The sequence below is a fragment of the Siphateles boraxobius genome, unplaced genomic scaffold (assembly GCF_051911475.1).
Source record: "Siphateles boraxobius isolate OS27281-9 unplaced genomic scaffold, OSU_SipBor_1 77, whole genome shotgun sequence".
NCBI classification, from domain to species: domain Eukaryota; kingdom Metazoa; phylum Chordata; class Actinopteri; order Cypriniformes; family Leuciscidae; genus Siphateles; species Siphateles boraxobius.
In genome coordinates this window covers 16,803,392-16,826,607 of record NW_027509205.1, presented here as the reverse complement: position 1 = coordinate 16,826,607, position 23,216 = coordinate 16,803,392, and the positions used below count along the sequence as shown (strand labels likewise).

General features: G+C 37.7%; 1 protein-coding gene across 2 annotated transcripts in view; it reads left to right on the top strand.

Annotated features, from left to right (window-relative positions):
• The window catches only part of spryd3 (SPRY domain containing 3), a 57,527-nt gene that overhangs the window by 19,026 nt on the left and 15,285 nt on the right, over nt 1-23,216 (top strand). For both annotated transcript variants that reach the window (XM_077218724.1, XM_077218723.1), the window contains exons 4-7: nt 1,136-1,260; nt 1,902-2,037; nt 3,675-3,863; nt 17,863-18,012. In XM_077218724.1, coding sequence (XP_077074839.1) covers nt 1,136-1,260; nt 1,902-2,037; nt 3,675-3,863; nt 17,863-18,012 — 600 coding nt within the window. The remainder of the gene's footprint in view (nt 1-1,135; nt 1,261-1,901; nt 2,038-3,674; nt 3,864-17,862; nt 18,013-23,216) is intronic.

Sequence of the window (23,216 nt, the reverse complement as noted above, 5' to 3'; positions counted from 1 at the left end):
CCTGTGGGCAGAGAGGCCAACGCTCCATCACAATTGGACTGTGTTGATGCACCTTCAACGCCTATTTCAACATTGAAGTGCCATACAGTGATTAACCCCTGCTTTGTTTTCTCAGTGTGCTCACATGTGCATGTGCAAATCAATTTTGTCCTTAGTCAAGTGGAAATATCTCTATTAGTGTAATTGATTATTTTGCCTGGAGCTTCGACGTGGAATTTTGTAGCCACAAGGTTCATGGCACGGTTCTTTGTTGAAGTTGCGGTAATATAATTGTGTGCCCTTAAATTAATCATTGTGCAGCATTGAATTTACAGCAGAAAAGGCTTGGAACCAGCAGCAAGCATTCGTATATAGGCTTATCAGGATTTACGCTAGCATTATAAAGCTTGGAAAGCAAATCCGCGAAAGAAACGACAAGGAAGATGAGGAAACTTAGACTTAAACCTCTTGGAAGTGGTGCGGTCGCTTTCTAAGTCCGTTTGTGGTTTTAGATGAGTGTGCAGAGTTAAGTTTAGTTTGTGGTGCAATAACTGGATTAATTTGTCTATGCTTGCCCCTTCCAAGGGTACGGCTACAACAGTTGAGTCATGTGTGGCTGGAATAATCCATCTTTTTTGCATGGTAGTCCTGCAAAATCAACAAATCCTATTCCATGTTGAATTTCCAATAAAACTAATCGCATGGTCTGTCTGAACTTGATGAATGAGCACGAGAAAATTATCAAATGGGCTTTGGCAGTTATTTCTACATTTCATAGCTGTATGTTGGAAATTTACTGGCTTTGAGGAGGTTGCCGAGGAGAGGGTGTGGAAGTTGTTCGGAGATGCTTTGCATACAAGGGAGACATAAGTAGTAGCCGAGACGTTAAAATTCTTAATAACAGGTTACCTGACATTTCCATCCTGTGACTCAGCCGAACGCTCCTTGTTAACTCTTGATTCCTATACCGTCTGTTATTTTGGAATCAGTGCTGCTTGTGACGCACGTAACCGTTGGCATTTGCTTAGAAGTCCCTGAAAGACATCTTTTGCCCTTTAGTCATTTAAAAATAAACTCATAAAAAACAGAATTGCTCAGCTGTACGGCACATATACTGAAGCTCATGTGTTTTTAATTGTTTTTATGATATTTCAAGGTGACCATTATGGATACTGGAGTGAGAGGGACAATTGCTGTCGGGCTGGTTCCTCAATATTACAAACTTGACCATCAGCCTGGCTGGCTTCCGCACTCAATTGCTTACCATGCTGATGATGGAAAGTAAGTTCACATTAAGAGTTGGTACTAATTTATTTTATTTACTACTTCTACCTACTTTTGCTGTTTATTGTCTAAACCCTTGGGTTTAAATATTTATTTTGATATATTATATTTTAATATATTTCAATATTTATTATTAATACATTTGTCTTTAACCAACTGCGTAAACTTTGTTTTGTTGGTTACCTTGTGGAATTTTTTATTAAAGGTGCTCTAAGGGATGTCACGTGTTTTTTAGGCTAAAACATTTTTTGTCACATACAGCAAACATCTCCTCACTATCCGCTAGCTGCCTGTCCCCTGAACACACTGTAAAAAAAACGCGGTCTCTGAGGACACCTCAGGCTCCACAAACGGAAAAAAAAACAAACTGGCTAACCCGCACCACGAATCATAATAACACATAAAACATAATCCAGCCAATAACAAACTAGAAGGATTTGGGATGGGGTTTGGGGGGTTAGTTTGCAGATGAGGAGGAGGGAGGGTCTATCTAGCCTCCGTTTGTTTGACAATACTTTAAACGGCAACAAGAAGTGACGTCACCCAACATCACTTAGAGCACCTTTAAATATCACTTCCTCTTTCCATGAACCTTTGCAGTTACGAGTCATAAATGACTATATCTCTCCCTTTCACAGGCTGTACAACGGCAACCCTGTCGGTCAGCAATTCGGTCCTAAATGTAACCGGGGTGACCGAATCGGTTGCGGAATCTATGCAGACACTTTGGATGCCGGACTCATCACTGTGTTCTTCACAAAGAATGGAAAAGAGGTGAGTCTCCATGCCTTGGTACTGAAGTCACTGAACAGTAATGTTGTCAAAAATATAGATTTTTCGACACATATCGATCCTTAAATATCTGGTTCCAATACTCATTTCCAGCAGTATCGATACACCGATACCAGCTGTGCATTCTCGCTCTCCTCTTTTTTCTATAGAGTTAATTCTCTGTTGCGCATAATTTTTTTCATTATCAAAATGTGTACCATATTAAATACTTTTCCCCGGCTTATTGCACTTAAACGGTCAAATACACACAAAATTATGTGCCAATCTTTGTGAATATTTATGTAAACACAACCAGTTATCTTAAGTGAATGTAAACAAATGCAAACAAAGAAAACATGTATAACAGTACAGTCTTAAAGTGACAGCAGCCTAATAATACTGCTTCAGTTTGTGTCATTAATGTTAATCAAACAACAAAAGAAAAAGAAAGGATTGTATTTAATTTTTACAAAGAAGGCTATCCAATGTTATTTTACATTTAATTACTTTTTGCAATGTCCTGCTACAGAAACTAAATATACTTTTTGAGGGTCAGTGGCCCAAACAAAAAAAAAAAGGGGGGGGGGGGGTGATGGGGGTATTTGTTCTTATTTTTACCACGTTATTGATATTCATTTGAAGCTTAATATTGATTTCCTAGACTTTCAATGGTTGGACAAATTAGATGATATTTAAAATATTTATATGGCAGTATATAGGGTAGTTTTCCCCCATGGTATCAAAAATGTAATTTAATATCGATATTTTTTAAGGTATTGAAGTTAGAACACTACACAGTCACTCTGATGCACATTACTGTTCAAAAGTTTGGTTCAATAATTTTTTTTTTGTGCAAGAAATTATTACACTTTCTGTTCATCAAAGAATCCTGGAAAATGTATCATGTTTCCGCAAAAAAAAAATTAGCAGCACAACTGTTTTCAGCTGATAACAATAAGAAGTGTTTTTCAAAAAGCAGCAAATCAGCATATTAAAATGATTTCTGAAGGATCATGTGACACTGAAGACTGGAACAATGATGCTGCAAATTCAGCTTTGATCACAGGAATAAATTAGATCTCGTAATATTTTAGAAAACAGTTATTCTTTACTGTATTTTTGATCAAATAAATACATTAAAATTCATACTGACATATCACCATGTATGTATGTGTGTGATATATGTATAGGCTATATATCATAAACTGTCAAGAAAGTTAAGTAAATGCATTTACAGTGTTAAACACAGTTAATTAATTACTAGTGTAAACATTAACAGCACTATGTAAATATAATCAGACACCATATAGTTATGAATTCTTTCACTAATTACATAACATCTACATCAAACTATGAATTCTATGGACCATTGTGTGTAATGGTTTTGTTTATTACTCCATTATAGTGGTTACAAGAATCTGTAGAGCTAAAGTCTTTGAACACACAGTAGTCTAGTCTTCTAATTGAGGGTTGTTTTCTGATGACTGGTTTTCCTGCAGGCCAGATAGAAGGACCAGGAGTGATACAGACATAATTTCAATGAGCAGTCTTTATTCTCAGTTATAATGTGCTGTAAAATAGTGGTTGACTTTATGGAATGCTTTAACAGAGCTCTCTTTATGTGTATGTGTGAATGGAAGGTGGGGTCAGTGGTGGTGCCGGTGGCTCCAGATGGGCTTTTCCCTGCCATTGGCATGCACTCCCTCGGCGAAGAGGTACGGTTGGACCTGCAGGCGGAATGGGGTTCAGAGGAGGAGGACAGCGTCATGATGGTGGACAGCCATGAGGATGAATGGGCACGCCTGTATGATGTCAGAGTCAGCGGCACGGTGAGTGTGGGGGGGCTATAGAAAACCAGACCAAATGTGAAGCCAATTAGTTTCAGAATCATTTTTTAATCTACAGGCCCTTGGAAAGTGTGACGGGTTGAGTGCAAGCATGGTGAAAGACTCTAAAGTAAACCATATTTTACACTGGGTTAATGGGAAGTCATATATGTTAGGTATTAGTGGTGCTTCCTAAGTTATTGCTGTTGCCATATTGAGGGTTAGGGTTTGTAACAGGCCTCAAATCTCAAGTATTGAACCTTGGTGCAGGACTCGACAATAAGGACTGCCCGATGGCCTGGGGTCAACGTGAAAGACGCTCGAGCCAGTTGACGGAACAGTCACTTGCCCGATCAGGCCAGTTTAACTTGCCAATTTAAATATTCATGTGCATGTAGATGCGAAAGTACCTGGCTCTCTGTTTCGTATTCGCGCGCCGTATGATAAGTTTTGTGTGCGCAGCATCACGCATCCAAAGTGTGCGCCCAGAACACTGTGTGACGCACCTCACAGAATATTCTTTCAACATTCAACGTTAACATGTAAGATAAGATGCATGTGTGACGGTATATTGGGTCCGTGCAGCTCTTAAATTGACAGCAGCCTATATTCCTGATGCTGTCTGCTTTTATACGTTAATCAAACAAAAGACAGAAAAAAAACGCTCACTGCTCTTGACTGAATAACTGTAATTAGGGTTAATCTATATTTATACAGTGAAGAAGACTGCAATGATATTTTACCTTTGTTTACCATTTCTGTACCTGAAAATCTAGTTTAGACCTACATGAAAAACCTGTAAAGAACTGTTTATTTAATTTGTATATGTTTTTTCTGTTGTATTTATTCGTGCTATTGCTCGTAATTTGATTATTTGTTCTTATTTTATTATTGACCACATGTAACAATATTTAAAATTTTGTCTAGTTGTGTTTGGCTAGTAGTTTTTAGTGTCATAACCTTATTTATTAAGGTTACATGGATCAAAAACAACTAAAACAATTAACAACTAGGCCTATTTTATTTTATGTATTTATTTTTGTGGTGGGGCCTGGTCAGTAGAAAAAAATTCCTTTGCGTTGAGCCCTGTTTGTTGTGGAACTAATCCTCCGATATTTGCATGGATATGAATGATGACGTTTTGCGATTAGTTTCTAAGCAGTTGAATGTACAGTTTCTGCCTGGTGTATGATGAAACTGGTTCATTGATTTGCACTGAAAGAGGAACATGAGCCACATCTAGAGACTTTTTGGTGGCATGTTTTGCACAGGGAACTACCAGCCACATTTGCAATACCATGTTACTGCACTATATCCACAGTTCCTAATAAAATGTCCCAAAATAGCTTATTTCTTAGCGCCAATTACATGGCATTGCACTCCACCACATATTTACATGGCAGTGAAGTCAACCAGAGAATCATGACCTGTTTTCCTGGTAAGAGAGGATGATAGCCATTGCCATAGAATTCTGATTACCACCCACATTTGCTTTGACTTGTAAAATCAAGTCCTGCTATTTTTGTTCAGATTTTCCTTAAAAGTTTGGGGTCAGTCATTTTTTACCCACGATTTCACAGACAAGGCTTAAACATAGTCCCAGACTAAAATGTAAGTTTGAGCTGTTTTGTTTTAAGATGGACACCAGTAATGTTTTTTTCTAAGGCATGTTTATTAAAGCTACTTAAATGCCCTATTCAAACTAAGGCCTAATCCCGGCTTTATCCCTGTCTGTGAAAACCGGGCCTTAATATTAAGTCTCATATGCTTTTGATAAATGTAGTGAAATGTTGTTACAAATAACTGTTTTATTTTAATGTATTTCAATTTATTTAAAAAAATATATTTTTCAGCTGTTATTACTCCACTCTTCAGTGTCACGTGATCCTTTAGAAAATGTCTTATCAATTTTGAAAACAGTCATAAGCTTTTGACAGAGCTGCTTAATATTTTTGTTGAAACCATGAAAATGGAAATCTTTTAAAACATTATAAATGTCTTCACTCTCACTTTTGATTAATTTGAATGTATCTTTGTTAAACAAAAGTATACATTTCTTTAAAAAAAAAAAATCTTACTGACCCCAGACTTTTGAACGATAGTGTTATTGCGATAAATAAGGTCTCTGTTCTCAGCACTCAAGCCTTTTAGTGTTACTTTGATGTAATCCTTGCTTGAAGTATTTTGAATCATCACAGGTTTGCCCCAATAAATTCTGACATGAATGATGTGAATCCAAAAACCACACATTACTTTACTTCCTGTCAGCCATTCTCTAAGTTGACATTATCATTCTTAGAAAAAACACCTGGAGGAACACAGTGATAGAAGAGTCTGCCGAACTCAAGCGTGTGTGCCGTTGTGACTGAGTGGAGGGAATTGCTTGCTGGAGGCAATGCTTTTTCACCCATAATTCCTCAGAGTAGTGTTTAGATAAAGTTGAAAGGAACAAGCAGTCTTGTGTTTGGGTTGGTTATGGAGCAAAGACCTCTCAATAGAGTGAGACTCCGGATCCAAGAGACCAAAAAGTGCAGGGTACAGATGTTCTTCTAGGAAAGGATTGTGCGCCCATCAGGCTCACCTTCCCATCTGATGCCTTGGACCTTCTGAGGCCTATTAATGCTATATGGGGTCATGAAAGCATACAGCATGAAGTGCCGCACTGTCGTTATGCTTTACTGGGCTGATGGCACGAACCGGGCAGCGCAGACCAGAACTGGCACTAGACCAGCTTGTAAAAACTCAATAAGAGGACTTACGGGGTGCCAATGAATCTTTTTGCCTGTTTAAAATGTGGTTGAAGGTATGTGTGCCTTCTCTGTGAGTCCTGTTGGCTTGGCGAGAAGGTGTCCCAAGACTTATAGATTCTACTGATAAGGGCATGTTTCGACAAGATGGAACCAAGTCCTAATGCCACATGGTTTAGTTTCCACATTAGTCAGCATCAAGTAAGTTTCTTTGAGATTGACGATCTCCCTACAAGATTGATTTTGTGCAAAGCACTCCTCGCCATCAGCGGTATGCTAATAGTAAAATGTAGGTTTAATAGCTGAGGTTCGTCAGGCAGCTTTTGATGATACTCATCTCCTAGTTTTAAGGCACGATCTAATGTAAACCAAAACTTAGAGTTCTTTAGCAATCTGTCACAAGAGTCAGAGTCATTTTGTGGTCTGTCTCTGATGGATCCAACATACTGTCTGCGTTTTTCAGAAGTCCTCCAGTCATTCCCTCCATATATATACAGTTCTTGTCTTTCAGTGATAGTTTCTAGTAGGAACACATTCTCATTCTGTGGTAAAATTAATTAGAAATGTCTGTCTTTCAGTAAGCCTTTGGAAAAACAAGTATATCAGTATAGATCTCAACATCAGTATCTTTGTTAAACCATCTTTGTTTATTTATCAAACAACGCCAGCTGATTTTTACGGAACTTTTACGTGATGTCACCATAGAACTATGCAGTGAATTTATTACAAGGACAAACCTTAAACGACCTGGGGAAAGGTAAAGGAGAAATTCACCCAATGATGGAAGCTCTGTCATCATTTAATCTCTTTGGAATACAAAATGAGACATTAGCACATTTGCTCATTTATACTTGGTGAGTCATCCTGGGATTGACGTCAATGGCACCAAACCCTATTGGTCCTATTGGTGATCGGACATGGTAAGAATCGACATGCAAAACTGGAAATTAGCATTTTAGGACATCACCTTAAAAAAAGAAAGTCATACTGGTTTGGAATAACACAAGGGTGAGTAAATGATGACAGAGTTTTCATTTATAGGGGAATCATCCCTTTAAGTGCTCTTGCGTAAGTGCCGGCAGATCTGATTACAGTTGCACTAATTTGCTCTGTTCTTCTACTGTTCATGTTAACATTCATTACAATCACAGGCCCACCCCTGTTTAGATAAGCAAATATCACATTCTGACACGCTGCTAACCGCCATCAATAGCGTTCACACACTCCCTGACTTTTTTTTTTTTTTTTTTTTTTACTGTCTATGGTTTGTCATCCGTCTTCTTGCATGTGATAACATGGAAATATTTTGATGTGTGATTCACTGTTATAATAGGTTGTGTGAGATGTCTCTTACAACAGCTCATCATGGCCTTCCCTTCTTCTGAGCGCCCACATAGCTACAATAAACTTTATAACCTGTAGTTGATGAAAATGTAATGCAATGCACTTACTGTCTCAGATGCAGCCGTTCTAATGACGAACTGGTCAAAAACCTTGTAACTTAACTTTTGGTAAAATGTTAGTAATATGATGACTCATGCAAATGTCTGACCATATATAAAGCCACAACATCAACTCTGGCAACACAGGGTTAAAACATTTTTAAAGCATTTTTTCCATTTCCTGAAAATTAGCATTTTTGGATATATACAAGGTTTATGAAGCGACAATATATAGAAGATGTTCCTAGAACTAAAATCGTTCCCAGTTCCTGCACAGAACACGCCAAAAAGCAGATATTTCCGCGATTAGTTCTAGGAACTTTGAGAAGGTTCCTCTGGTGCGAAAGTCCCTTTTGTGAGCATAAGAGACTTCTTTCAAAAACATTATTATTTTTTCTTTGCACGATCTGGGATATCACACAGATCAGTGCTGTCCAGATGAGATTATTGTTTTCAGTGGAAGATCCCTTTCAAAGATGAACTGTGGGAAACTGAAGAATTGCTGACTCCTTCACTTCTCTTTCCAGTTAGCCAGTGTAAAGCCACTAATTAGCCTATTCCCATCTCATTTAAGTGGTCTATCTGGGTTATTCTGGAAATTCTGGGTTAAATTTAGCATTAGTTTTACTGGATCTGGCAACTTTAAACAGTACCATGTCTGCCGCCGTTTCTGGTTACAATTAATGCATGAAAACAATCATCAGAAAGAGATAATTGCAATCAAATGATATGAAAATGGTGGATTAGTATTATTTACTCAGACCCATAAATCTTTAGATTAGCCCTGATATGTGTAGCCAACATCTACAGCATGCAATCTCGCATTGAGCAAAATTGAGCAATGAATTGTCACACATAGGTCACCCCTGCCTTTGTATGTGTGTTTGTGTTATGAGGAGGCGGTTGGCTGGCGCCGCTGTGTACGTGCGGTTTTATGCGAACGCAGGGCAGAGATCAGTTTAGCTGTTACTACAGCAGAGCCTCTGCCCACCGACTGATCTCCCTACGGCTCTGTGGCCGCTAGACAGCAACCTGGACAACTGCTCGCTTTACCCGGCATACACATCCACACCAATGCTAGCTTACACATACTCACTTCCAGGGCCTTACATACTGTTTTATACTCATGCATACACATCCACTGACTCACACGCACGCTTATGAGCTGGTTGGGAGTGATAAAGTCTGAGAATCTGGCTTCAGAGCAAAGATTTATGGTTATAGCCTCTTTGGCCCTTTGTCTTTTTTTAAAAAACGCTTCAGCTCAGAGTTATTGTGGTTTCATCAGGCCTGGCAGTGTTGCTGAGTGTCTGAAACTGAAGGGGTGACTCAAAGGGTTCAGCCCATTACTGTACATTCCCCCGTCCCAGTCAGAGAAATGATTTAATCTTAATGTTGTACACAAGAATGAATGAGAGTCCTCAAGCCTTCTGGCGCGTTAGATGTGACTGTGGCCTGGATAATTCTGGTTAGGCTTTTGGAGACACACTCATTCAATTAAGTCTGGATGGGAATACATTATTCATTATCTCTATGGCCACTTTAATTGTATTACTGTAACACTAACCACTGTCAGACGTGTTTCATAGTTTCATCTTGAATAATCTACCAGGGGAATCTGTTCTTTTCTTTTTTTTTACACAATATCCCTACAGGGAAGTTGGTTACAGTTTTCTGTATTTCCATTCGGTTTTGAGTTCATCTGATAAACCTTTAGTGTCCATATCAATGAACAGTCTTTTTGGTTAGCCTGAGTTCATCTGTTTCCCACAACAGGACGGTTTCAATTGAACTCAATGTGTGAGAACACTGGATCATCACTTCAACCCTTAAACGGAACTTGAAAGTGTGAGAAAAAAGGAAATACTGACTTATCTGTAGCAGGGAGAGGCTGTTAACCTTCTTTAACATGTAATATCTGTTTGGTTTCCATCCTTTTTGATATAAAAAAAAGATATGACTGTCAAATGACATGTAAGGCAAAAGGAAAAGGGCTAACTGCCTAATATGGCATCAAAAATAGTTTTAGCATGATTTGAGCCAAATAATCACAATTTATGGGACCATTGTTATTTTATTGGTCATTTGATTTCATGTTATTGAAGCATAGCCGTTTTGGAGATTTGTGAGTAGATAAGAGCTGCCTGCATATGTAAGTAGTGAACTGACCTGGTAATACAGACGTCACTTGCACACGTTTTGCATGATTTGTGTCATGTGATTTGAAGTCTATGGAGTGATGTGTCAAGCTGCTGCGTCATCCCTGGTGCTGTTTTGTGTGAAGGTCAAGTCTGCAGCTTAAAGTTCAAACTAAGATTTTTTTAGAGTCCCTTGATTGGTTCTGGTTGTTCTTGAAACTTAGCAGGTGGAAATATAACTGTTAGCCTGCAGCTGTTGGCAGTTATGGACCAAATTCAGAAAGCATTCAGGGGTAGTAAGTAACCAGAGGCTTCTGGTTCAATACCCATAAGATCCATCACCATTGTGTTTTTGAGCAAGGCGTTTAACCCCAGGTTAACCCTAAGTTCTCAGCACCATTCTGTTGTGAAATCGCATGAAAATTGCAAAAATAAATTCCAGACCTTGTCAGAAATCCAACAGTGATCCTCATTGCAGCAGATCTTTGGGAAAGTAAATATTTGTAATTACTGGCTTTATGGGTGGTTTTGATTCTAACTTCTGTTAACTTTACAACAAGGTCTGATTTTTACAGCCAACATGAACTAACCATGACAAATATATTTTTTTACAGCATGCAATTAATCTTTGAAATGTTAGTTGATTAAAATAGTTGTTCATTATCAATTTGTTAGGTCACAGTACATTAACTAATGTTAACAGATGCAACGTTTGATTTTCAAAATGTATTAGCAACTTTTGAAATTGATGTTATTTCATGTCAACTAATATAATCTTAAAAGAAAGGGTTACCAACTAAAATGTCATTAAGAAAAGTTTAATCATCGATGACCCCTGTTTAGTTTTGGGGTCTCTTTTTTTTTTTTTTTTTTTTTGAATATTTCTCACCATCTGGTTAAAAGTGACTATGAAAAACATTTTTACATTTTTGCATTTTTTTTCTTCAGTGAGCCATTGCCGTTTCGGGTTTTGACAGAAAAGTCAAATATGTAGCAGACAGGGCTCCAGACTGCAACCAAATGCATTTTGTTACCGTTTTTTTCCTTCCTGTGCGACTAATTTTGTTCGAGGTCGCACTGGTGCCATCCACCACATTGTCCAACTGATAAGACCTGCCATTTCTTCTTGAGAAACATCAAAAGGCAAACGGACCGTTTATCATTTTGGAGCAATAATAATGCAGCACTAGCTCAGAACAGGTTTTACATTTAGTCATTTTTTACTTGCGTACCGATCTCGATCACACAACACTGTTACTAAACTGTGCTGTAAGATCCTGTGAGAAAGCTTTTACATTTTCTGCAGAATTAATAACATGCTGCGAGATCTAGTGGGAATCATGATCTATAACACTATGGGGTGATAGACCATAGATATTAGATCAAAAAGGGCTGACGTGGAAACCAGGAGAAACATTGTCGCTTGAACAAACAATTTATAGAAGGCTTTTCAATCGACAAATCACCAACGTTCACCATGGATTTAATGTAACATTTCTGACTGTAACCATGGTATTGTGACAGAAATAGTAGAATTTTTTTTTTTTTTACATTATTCATATCAGGGTTTGTACAACCTTTTAAGAGTGAAATTCAAGCACTTTTCAAGGGCTTTCAAATGCTTCACACTTTTTCCACCACTTCAAAGCTCTAAATAACATCCACTTTTATCTTTATTTATAATGTGATGATTTGTAAAACTAAAAGTTTAAAGATGTAGGAAAACTAACACTTAGGGCCAGATTTACTTACATCTTGCGCCAGCACAAACCCTCTTTTGGTGTTAAAAAACTACTGTCAGGATTTACTAAAGACACGCAGTGAAATATTAGCGCTGAAAAGGCGTGGACACAGTAATTTTTGCGGCTGACCTTATTGCATATGCATTTGTAGGAGTTTCCCTTTCAGGCACAAAATTTATGGGAGGAGAGTATTTAAATGAATCCGCGAGGGGATTTACTAAAGTTTGCACTCATCAATCTCCTGTTGTTTGCGCCATTATTTACCGTCCAAAAAAGCACGTCTTAAACCAGACACTACCTGGTAGATTGCGTCATTATGGAAATGATATGACTGCGTCTGTGTTCTTTAATTTGCGCATCGTCAGTAGATCACGCACAGAACTTTCCACTCCCATCGGTGCTGTTTTGCAATTGTGCTCTCACGTTAAATTGCCCTGTTTAGTAAATCTGCCCCTTAGTGGGAAACAATTAATTTTATTTAAAAACAAAAAGACATGAAATTGCCACCACCATCTACTGGTTATACTGATAGAGTAGCACTTATTTTCTATACATAGAAATTTACATACAAGCTTTACTTGCTTTCTATGTAAAAAAAAAAAAGTGTGATACTATAGATTAGAAGAACAATAGTACATTTAATAAGAGTATAATAATACAATTTTTATGAAAAAATATTTAAAAAAAATTTAATAATTTGTTTTTGCACGTTACAGTTAATAAAACTTAATTTCATCTGCATCTCAATTGAAGCTCAGTGCTTTACTATCAAATTTCCAATAAAAAACATGTAATATTAGTATTAGCTGCACTTATTAATGTGAAACAATAGTTATTTTATTATTTACATCATCTTTATGATTAAAAATCCACCAAGCGCTACCGAACAGGTGTTGGCACCACCATCTGTAGAACTTAGTGGCACCGGTGCTACTGCTCTCAAATGTTAGTCTGCAGCCCTGGTAGCAGTTTATTTTTAACTCCTCCGTCATTTCAGCATGAACTAATCAAAAGGAAACTAAAAGAATTTTGTGGTTGATATTGTTTTTCAGGGTTTTTTTTTGTGTGGGGATTTGCAGAGCCATCTAATTATGTAAAGTCTTTAATCACGCCATGTCCAACAGCATCAGTTGCAGCAGTACTTTGGCAGGAGTGAATGATTATGGTTGTGCAACATCTTCCCTCCTGCAATAACTGGTAGTGATAGCTGGATCTATTAAAAGGTGATGAAAGACAACACAGACCAGGCCACCGTTGAGATTTCCAGCTAAACACTAGTTTTCCTTTGAAGAAATGCATGGGGCTCAGTTTTGATTACATAATATTCTGAGCTCTTTTTTATAATCAAAAAAAAATTATAATAATAATTTTGAGGAATACCGAATCTGTTTTTGTGAAGTGAGATGAGTTAAAGCATGCTAACATTTAGTCTAAAACGAATCATGTTTACTTCAGCGCTCACAATGCCTCTGCACTTACTCCCGATTTCTCTCAACATTGGGACAGGAGAGCTGTTGTTCAATAAATAAGAAAACAAAATAACTTGTCCTTATTTAAAAAAAGTAACTAAGATATTTTGTTGTAATGCATTACTCGTTTCATGAAAAAGTAATCTAATTATATAACTAACATTTCTTTTAATGCTGGCAGTGAATACATTTTTCACTCTGTCTCTATCAATTTAAACGTGTGGCTTCGGTGCTGCTAAAACACCCACTGTTATGATTGGCTAATATCTTTGCATAGGAAATTAGTATGCTGTCAACATTTAAAATTATCCAGTCAAATGGTGAAGGGTTTATAAATCTGTATGTAGCTGTTTATCTAGCCCAGGTAGTTTTACTGCACCTTAAGTCATTAATATTAAATATCCATCAACAGGTGCTTTTCATTACATTATAGCTTGGCTGCTGGCAGTCCCTTTTAAGGAAAGTCGATTCACTCTGTGGCCATAATTGCAACACTATCCAAGACCAAGTCCTATCTACTTGAATGGGGGGAATCCTGAAATCTTATGAGTCTCCTTCGGAAAGTCATGCTGGTTTACACAGCCAGCAGCGGCAAATTTATCTTAATCTCTAAACTTGTCTTTGCATCTTAAAAACGTGCTAGCGAGGCACACAGTAATGGTCAAAAACATCCGTCAAGTGCATATTTATATAGAAAAATAATTAAAAACAGTGCTGACTGACATGTTTTTGCTTTCTCGCAGCTAGACACTGCAGCGTGGACGTGACATGCTGAACTTCTTTTAACTTGAAAATTTGTGTCATATCTGAACTAACTGTAACTTTTTGTATGTAGAAACAGTGGCTGTTCTACTGCTCATTTATTATTTGACCTGCTGAGTACCAGTGAACATGATGATGATGATGTGAATGTAGACATTGATGTGTCCTTTATCTAAAAATAAATGAATCCTGCCACATCTTGTCCTAAAAACATTTAAGAATTGTACTGAGATAGCATTATGTAAACATACCAAATACTTTTCTATCATAGATCATATGAAATCATTTTGTTTTGCTTTTTAGGACCGTCTTTGGAAAGTGACAGGAATTCCCAGCACTCCACAAAATGGAGTCTGCATGTTTAGGCTTTTAATATATTGTTGTGTCAATTAGACCAGCAGCTGAATGCCAAGTTCAGCTTAACACTATGAAGAAGTAAGGATAAATTGTGTTTAGACTGACTGTTAGTAACTGCTAGCCGACAGACAACTTGTAACGACATCATCTGATGCTGTCAAAATATTGATCTTATTTTAAAGGCTGAAGACAAGTGATGAACGAGACAAACATCTCAGTGGCTCCAATTGTAGGCGTCTCCCTCTTTCTGTCCTCCACCTTTTCCACATTCTCCGTACTCTGACAGGAAGTTGTGGGGCTTGCTCGCAATGTTGCACCTGTTGCCGGGGCAGCGGGTCAACAAAACAAGCTGCCGCCTCAACGCAGATCTGGGGATGGTGACGTTCGAGAGCATATCAGATCTGTCAGCGCTGTCATTCAAGCATGCTGGGAGCTGTCGAGAGCCGTTAGGAGTGGTATAAAGGTAGACAACCTCCCCATTACTCAGCATCAAGGAGGCAGGAATGTGTGACTAGGTGCAATTTTGCCTCCATCTTCAACTGAGCTGGCAACTGTCCTGGCACGAAAACTTGAAGATGTTGATGTTGAAAAGAAGAGTCGGGTGTTGGCAGAAAAAAAAGCACCACTTTGCGTCTATAAAAAGCAACACATGATTAATACTGATTAATGGATTTCAGCCCTTCGGTGGGTGCATTCTCCAGTGAGCATCAGGAGATGAGAAGAGAATAACTTCTGTTTGAGAAACACACATTCTTCCATATTGAACACTGATCAGTTTAGTTGTAATGATCAAGCCTGCTTTGATCAAAGTGTTGCCTGATTGTGCGTCTTACTTTCTGTAGTTCATCAGTGTTTTTGATTTCAGTTTGGGATATTCTTGGACAACTCACAGCAATCTGTTCCTGCCAGTTTAGTGGCTGCGTTTGCCTATTGCACGCACTTTTCTGTGTTTTATAAAACGTGTGGTCATAACCAGCATGTTGCTGCTCCTTCTGACCTGCAGTCATTTACCGGTGTAAACAAAAATAGCAAAGATTGTTGTAGATGGCATCAAAGGAATCTTTCCATTGCACCAACAAAGTGCTGATTCTGTCATTGCAAATGGAAATTTTTAAGTAATTAATGACAACCAGTTGTAATCTGAAAGTAATCATGATGCTGTGTTGTGAGTTTAGAAGCTGTGTGGCCAGAAACAGAACATGAGAGAAAGGCAGTAGCATTTTTAGGCATCATAGGCATGTGATTCCCAAAAGTGCTGTCTAGGTTGTCAGCTCATTAGGCTTAACTTTGTGTCCTTTTTGATCATCCAGAAGTCATATAACGGGCAAAAATATTATCTAGGTTTTAATCTGAAGATGAGATTAAGCTGACGTTTAAGTTGAACCTTTGAATGTGCACATGATGCCCAAAAATGATGTCTATAATGGTAACTTTCTAATTCGAACTGTAGAAGTTCGAGCACTCATATCATGCCAAAAAAATGTTGTTTAGGTTATAATCTGAGGTGTCAAAGTTTAAATTGAACACTTGTGCATATGATGGCCAAAAATGTTGCCTGGGTTCTTAAGGTATTCTTAAGTTTAATGATGTCTATGTTGGCAGCTCACTAGTGTTCTTCTTTTTGACCATTTAAACAATTATATCATGCCCAAAATTGCTGTTCATGTTGTAACCCGAGTTAAAAAGTTAATTTAATGTCCAATAATACAGTCTTAAGTAGGCAACTCACTAGGTTTTAACTTGTTGAAGTTTTGGCTGTTCAAGAATGCATTTGATAACTAGTCTAGTTTTGGGCTTTAAATTGAATGTTCCAGAAGTGCATATGTTGTCCAAAGAAGCCATTTGGGTTGGCAGTTCATTAGGTTTAGCCACATTTTTGTCCTTTTGATCATTTGAACAGACATATGATCCCTAAAAGTGTCATCTAGTAGGCAGTGTTGAAGATTTGGCCTTTGAATTGAATGTTTGTGCCTGCATTAGGCTAGGCCAGGTTGAGATGGTCTATAGGAGATGGCTCAACCTTGCATTAATAGTAGTTTCACAATCTTAAAATCCAGTTACAAAAGTAAAAAAGACCTTCATGCATGCAAGTGATGAAATGTTTTCCATCTGTATTTCATAATATCACATATGTGACCATGGATCACAAAACCAGTCACAAGTAGCACGGGTATATTTGTAGCAATAGCCAACAATACATTGTATGGGTCAAAATTATCGATTTTTCTTTTATGCCAAAAATCATTAGGGTATTAAGTAAAGATCATGTTCCATAAAGATATTTTGTAAATTTCCTTCAGTAAATATATAAAACATTTATTTTAGTGAGTGAATGCAGCACAATCGCGAATATAAATGAACAACTTTAAAGGCGATTTTCTCAATGTTTCGATTTTTTTGCACCCTCAGATTCCAGATTTTCAAACAGTTGTATATCAGCCAAATATTGTCCCATCCATCAATGAAAAGCTTCTAATTTATTCACCTTTCAGATGATGTACAAATCTCAATTTCAAACAATTGACCCATGTGACTGGTTTTGTGGTCCAGGGTCACATATATGACAGAAATTTGACCTCTTGCCATGTCAAAATATTTCCATTGGTGAATTTCTTTTCGTAGGTTGGGCTGTCGATACCTCTCACATGTCTGTAATTGAAACACCTTGCCCCACCCTCTGTATTCCATGAACTTATTGAAGACATGTCAACCTTTTTGTCTTCTCTAATAATCTTATTACACCTTTCCTAACACACCTGTTGGAAAAAATCAGTCAGAATATGTGTCATCACTCCTGTGTTTGAGTTTGCCCATACTTGTAATTTATCGTAAATTATTTTTCTAAATATTATTCTCTAAGTGCCTTGAGCTCAAAACACCACTCAAGGGTTTGTTTTTCTTTATATATATATATATATAATTTTTTATTTTATTTTTTTGCAGCCTTACTCTCACCAAGGCTGCATTTATTAGATTTTAAAAATACAGTAAAACGGTAATATTGTGATTTTAACATAAGTGTTTTCTATTTTAATATGTTTTAAACTGTACTTTTATTCCTGTGTTGGCAAAGCTGAATTTTGGACTGTTTTGAAAAGCTGGGCCTCGGGTAAACGTCTCCACCGCAGGACTACTCACAGCCAGGCTGACTATTTTTGTAGATTAATTTGGGTTATGCCAAGTTAACCCTTTAAACTGACCAGATAATCCACCCAACAAGATCCTGTTTACCTCTATTTGAGCAAACAGTGGAAATCTCGAGGTTACAACATTTGTAATAATGTCTAATATGCTATAATGTAGCTAAATTAAGTCTGATTAAGGCTATAATATGTTCTGCCACAGCTTCTGGAATATGTTGGGAAAGGGAAGAGCATCATGGACGTGGGTCTGGCCCAGGCCCGGCAGCCCCTCACAACACGAAGTCACTACTTTGAAGTGGAGATTGTGGATTCTGGAGAGAAGTGCTATATCGCCCTGGGCCTGGCAAGAAGAGTAAGTCAACTGTGTTATTATTCCTCATTTAAAAGTTACTTCTGATAAAAGTGTTCGCAAAATCGATTAATGTAGGGAAGTGCATGCACACATGCATAATATTTCTCATCCTTTGTTATATTCTCCTAAATGCTCTGTAATACATGTCACATTTCATCATGCATTGCAAATGCCATTTAGTTTAGTTGTTTTTTTTAAGTTATTTTTGGCAATGGTAAAGTATTTTGATCAAATTCCCAGTGGTTTTGGCCTGAACAAGAATGAATGTGGGTACAGTTAGCTCTAGATATACACCAATATTGCAAATGCGGCTCCACAACAGTGCAACCTCCTAACAGATACAGTTTGACAGGACCTGAGGCACAGTATGCAAATAAAACCGTGGTTTGAGAGAATCACCTTGCTGTCACCTCAAATGAATAACTCGCTCCTCTGTCATCATTTACTCATCCTCTAGTTTTTCTCATTAAATTTTTTCTGTCATAACTTTTCCATAACTTTGTTTCTTCTGTCAAATGAGGGGCTTTCGCAGCACAGGAACTTTTCACAGTTTCTGTAACTAATAGCTGAATGTACGTCACGATGACGCTCTTGAATCAAAACAATAGTTCCCTATGGAGCTATTCAGACCTGGTGCGATCAATCGCAGCACATTCAGTGTGTCGATTTCAGAGAGCTTGTCTACTCTAGAGCCGTCAATCATATGATCATAATTCCTGCCCTTCCGAATGATGACGTTGTTTTAATTTCTGCATGGTTCCTTTCATAAACAATTTAGAGATATGTTTCTACAGATGAAACATGAAGCCAAATAAATATATGATTACGGCGATATTTGTTCTGTATGTTTTTCCATGCGGCTCGGAGTATTTTTATAACAATGAATGAGAAATGCTTTCATGAGAAATGCTAAGCAGGTGTAGCATTGTTTATTATAAAACAATAATGCATGTATGCCCATTATTTAATTAAAATCCACTTTATTGCACGCACGCACTCGATGATGGTTTCTGACTGTGTAGTACCAAACTTTACTTTAATTTAAATCGTATGTTGTGCAGCAGACAAGGTTAAAGCTAAATGGGAAAACCTAAGCGATGCATACTTGAGGAATCCTCAGCGCCATCTATCGTCCAGGCATGAAATATCTGAAGGCAATCCGTGTTTTCCTGTTCAGTCTAATAAAAAACTCTGTTCGTCGGTGATTCGCTTTATCACGCCATGCTCAGTGTGAAAGGGCCTGTATTCCCTCCTTTTTTAATCTTTCAATCGCAGAACTTTAACGACTACATTCCATCTCAGTTATCACGAAACCCACGACACACAACAAAAACACAGCTCTGATCACAGCGTCCTACATCCTACAGTTGTTTATGTTGTTAATGTCGCGCTTAAATGACGCCGCTGTCGTTAGCTTACGTCACTTTAGAGTTCCTACTGGCGGTGCGAATACAACCAGGAAAATGGCTCTAGGGGAAATGCAGTTTCCTTGGGGACCACCCTGGTGGCTACCATCCTGTTTGAAAGCCCCTATGGTGACCAGTGGCTGTCAAACTCCAGAAATGCATTATGAATGGAGTCCAGATTGCTCAATGTGTAAAGTCTTTGTTAAAGTCATATATGAGCAAGAGACATGAATTCTTAGTCATTATTTACTAAAAATTTCCCTTCTGGCATAGCTCTCAAATCTCAGAATATAATTTAAGTCATTTTACTACCTTTTTAAGGTGTTTTTAAGTCACTTTTTGCTATTTTTGGTCATTCATTTTTGTTGTATGGAAAAGAGCAGCTTTGTGAAAGAATCTCATACAGGGATCATGACAGTATTATTTACAGTATATACCATTGTAGTTTTATTAATACTTTTATTTTTATATTTTTAGTTTTTCATTTAATTTTAGTAATTTTATGAGCTTTGTAATTTTTATTAGATTTTATATCTTATTTAGGTTTAAATTATTTTTTATTCCATATTCATTTGTTTAGATTTAGTTCTTATTTCCAGTTAGTACATTTAATGCTTTAACTTAAAAGAATTAAGTTTTTAATGTTCTATTTATATTTTATTTCAGGGTTATTTCAATGACCAAAAAAATGTTTTTAATAGTTAACAATAATAACCCTTGTTCATGAGCAAATGATTTTTGTGTGAACTTTTCCTTTAGTCAGTAAAAGTCATGTAGTGATCATGCAGGGTTGGAACAGGAAGACTGCACTGTGGTGTTCTCTCTTCCTGACGTTCTGTACAAGAAAGTGAAGGGGTGATTAGTCTCCGGCTGGGAACTGCAGACAGTAGACAAGTCTGCTGTGTCGAATCGTGGAAAGGCCTTTGGTTGCTCACAGAAACAGAGAGATCCAACTCATCCCCAACCCCCACCCCCCTAATTTTGACTTTTTCTGGAACTTTTCATCTGTCTATCATTACATATCAAATATCAGGTAAAGCATAGCTGCCTAATTACTGTTTACTCTCATTAGATGTGTACCCTGTGTTCCCTCCATCCTGTGTCTGGAGAGATGTTTGCAAACAATGTGGTTGTTAATTGTTAGAACATCAAGTGCGCCTATCACCTCTGCCGTATGAGGAACAACAACAAAATGGTGACCAACCTTGTTAATGACTTAATCTCTACTGCTGTGGGAACATCAGATGGGCCGAATTATAAGCTAGTCTGCTCTCTGATAGTCCCGGTTTCGGTCTGAGGATGATGGCGGATATGGAGAGGAAGAGCCAAGCTCTTATCTGCGATCAGTGAACTCTGACCCCCTGTGAACGGGGACTGGACCTGGCCGTACAAACTTTTGCGCATACATCCGGAATATACACTGGGTTGCTAGGATGCAAGACAAAGATTTTCTGGGTTTTAACAAGGGGCGGAGGTGCGCACCGGAGCCTCGGCGGCCACGTCTACGTGAATGGGTCCAACCCTTATCACCTCCTGACCTTCCCTTCTTTCACCAGCCCTTTCCTCTGCTCTCATCCGGCACCGCGGCTTCGGTTTCAGCTAGCTCTCTAGCACTTCCCATGGAGCAATTGAGGGAGTGTGTGTTCCTGACCCTGGTGTCCTCATTTATTTTGGAAACATTCACAAGTGGAGATCAACTTTTGAAGTGTTCGGCAGGGAACGCAATCTGTCTATTTGTCACCAATCCATCTGACCTATTCCAGTGCTTACAGTATTTACTTTAAAGCACTTAAATACATAATTATTAAGGCCAATCAGATACAAGGACTTGAACTAACTGTTTTGTGTGTATATATATATATATTTCACTTGTGATGAATTTAATGCGTCCTTGTTGAATGAAATTGAGAAAACTGAACAGAATTTTATTGTCATTTCTGGCCAATCTGTAATTTTATATTAAAAAAAAAATGTTGAATGTCATTTCCACTACCATCATTTCTATCACAGATTATTGAAACAAAAGACATTTCCAATACCATCATTTCCATCACCGATTATTGAAACAAAAGACATTTCCACTACCATAATTTCCATCACCGATTATTGAAACAAAAGACATGTAAAATTTAAAGTGCGGTGGAAATGACAATTGTCCCGTGATGTATGAATATACACTGTCAGAGGTCAAATTAAAAGTGTTTTAAGAGTTAATTTTCTAAAAGTGCTCATAGTTCATTGTTTCGTGATGACAGGAGCTTGCACAGATGCCATTCCAGCGCCCGTATTGTGGTGTTTGGGGGCAGGTACCCTCTTGGCCTAATCTCTGCTCTGTATGTCATGTGCAGATGTGCATCTGCCTCCACCGGCACCCTCTCTGCTACTTGTTGTCTTTGCCACAGTGTGGAAATGCAGGCAGCTCGAGTATCGCACATAAAAGCCCCGGGTGGATCTGATATGGCTCTGCCACGGATACATATGCTACTGTTTGTGTTTCTTGGAAGCTCGATGCTTCTCTGTAATGGCTTTTGCAGTCTCCTCGGGGGGCCAAAACACTATATGCGTGAATAGCTCCTCTTCTCAAACAGGAGTATGTGGTATATAATTTCATTTGACAGATTTAAAAAAAAAACTGTTATGTGGGTCGCTTGGGCGAGCGAGGTGATTGATGGCTTGTGTGCTTTGCGTGGCATGTTGAAGTGTCTGTTTGCTTGTGTGTTTATACATGGTACTTGATATAGAGCACAGATGTAATCTTACGAATACACGGAATGCACTATCATTTTTCACCTTGTCAGGGAGCAGATGTAAACTCAATTGAAATTAAGTAATGTTTGCAAACAGTTTACTTTCTCATGTGTTGTTCCAGAGAACGCCACTCGATTGTCTCTACATGTTTAGATCTGTTTGTCAGATTCGCCTAAGGTATCATCATCATCCTCGCGCGCTCTGTTGCACAACTTCATTGCGCTGGAGCCGATATAGCGCTTCACAACACTAGTGGGGTGGAAAGTGACCAAGGGATGTTAAACACGTCACCTTATTGTGGCTCTCATTTAAATCATCTGTCTGTTTTGGGTCCGAGCTTAGATCACGAATAAATCAGTTTTAAGTGGTCTGTTTACTCCTCTTACTTATTAGATAAACAGATTAAAACATCCGAGCCATAACACAACCCTCTATCAGCCTTAACCAAAACAGATCCCCATGTAATCCTCTGGACCAGATTACAGAAATGCCAGCACACGGAGACAGTAAAGACATTTCTAATATTACAAAATATTTATTTATTTCGAATTTACACTAAATCATAAATGGATTTAGCAAATAAAAAAAAAATCTTACTGACTTTTGAACTGTGCATATGGAACGAATTACCTATTGTTACATAATATTTATTACACAATATCTTAATGTATATAATGTTTTACTCGTAATTCAGTTAAGAATTAATGACAAATGTTTCAGCAACACTTTAAAAGACTTTACAAAACTTTATACGGTTCAATTCATTAACGGTACTTAATGCATTAGGTATGGACTAGCAATTAAAAATACTGTATAATGTCGTCTACAATATTATAGATATTGGTTAATGTTAATTATTACATATGCATTTTTAACCTTTTAAGTTATATAAATAAATTTGAATGTATTATAATCAAACATGAATTAACATTAACATAGGATTAATTCTGTAAAATATTGTTTATTCATGATACAAATCGGCATGAAATGGAAGTAAGGATAGTGTTTTCTTCTCGAACAAGAAAAGATTTTAGGGTGGGACTTGTTTTT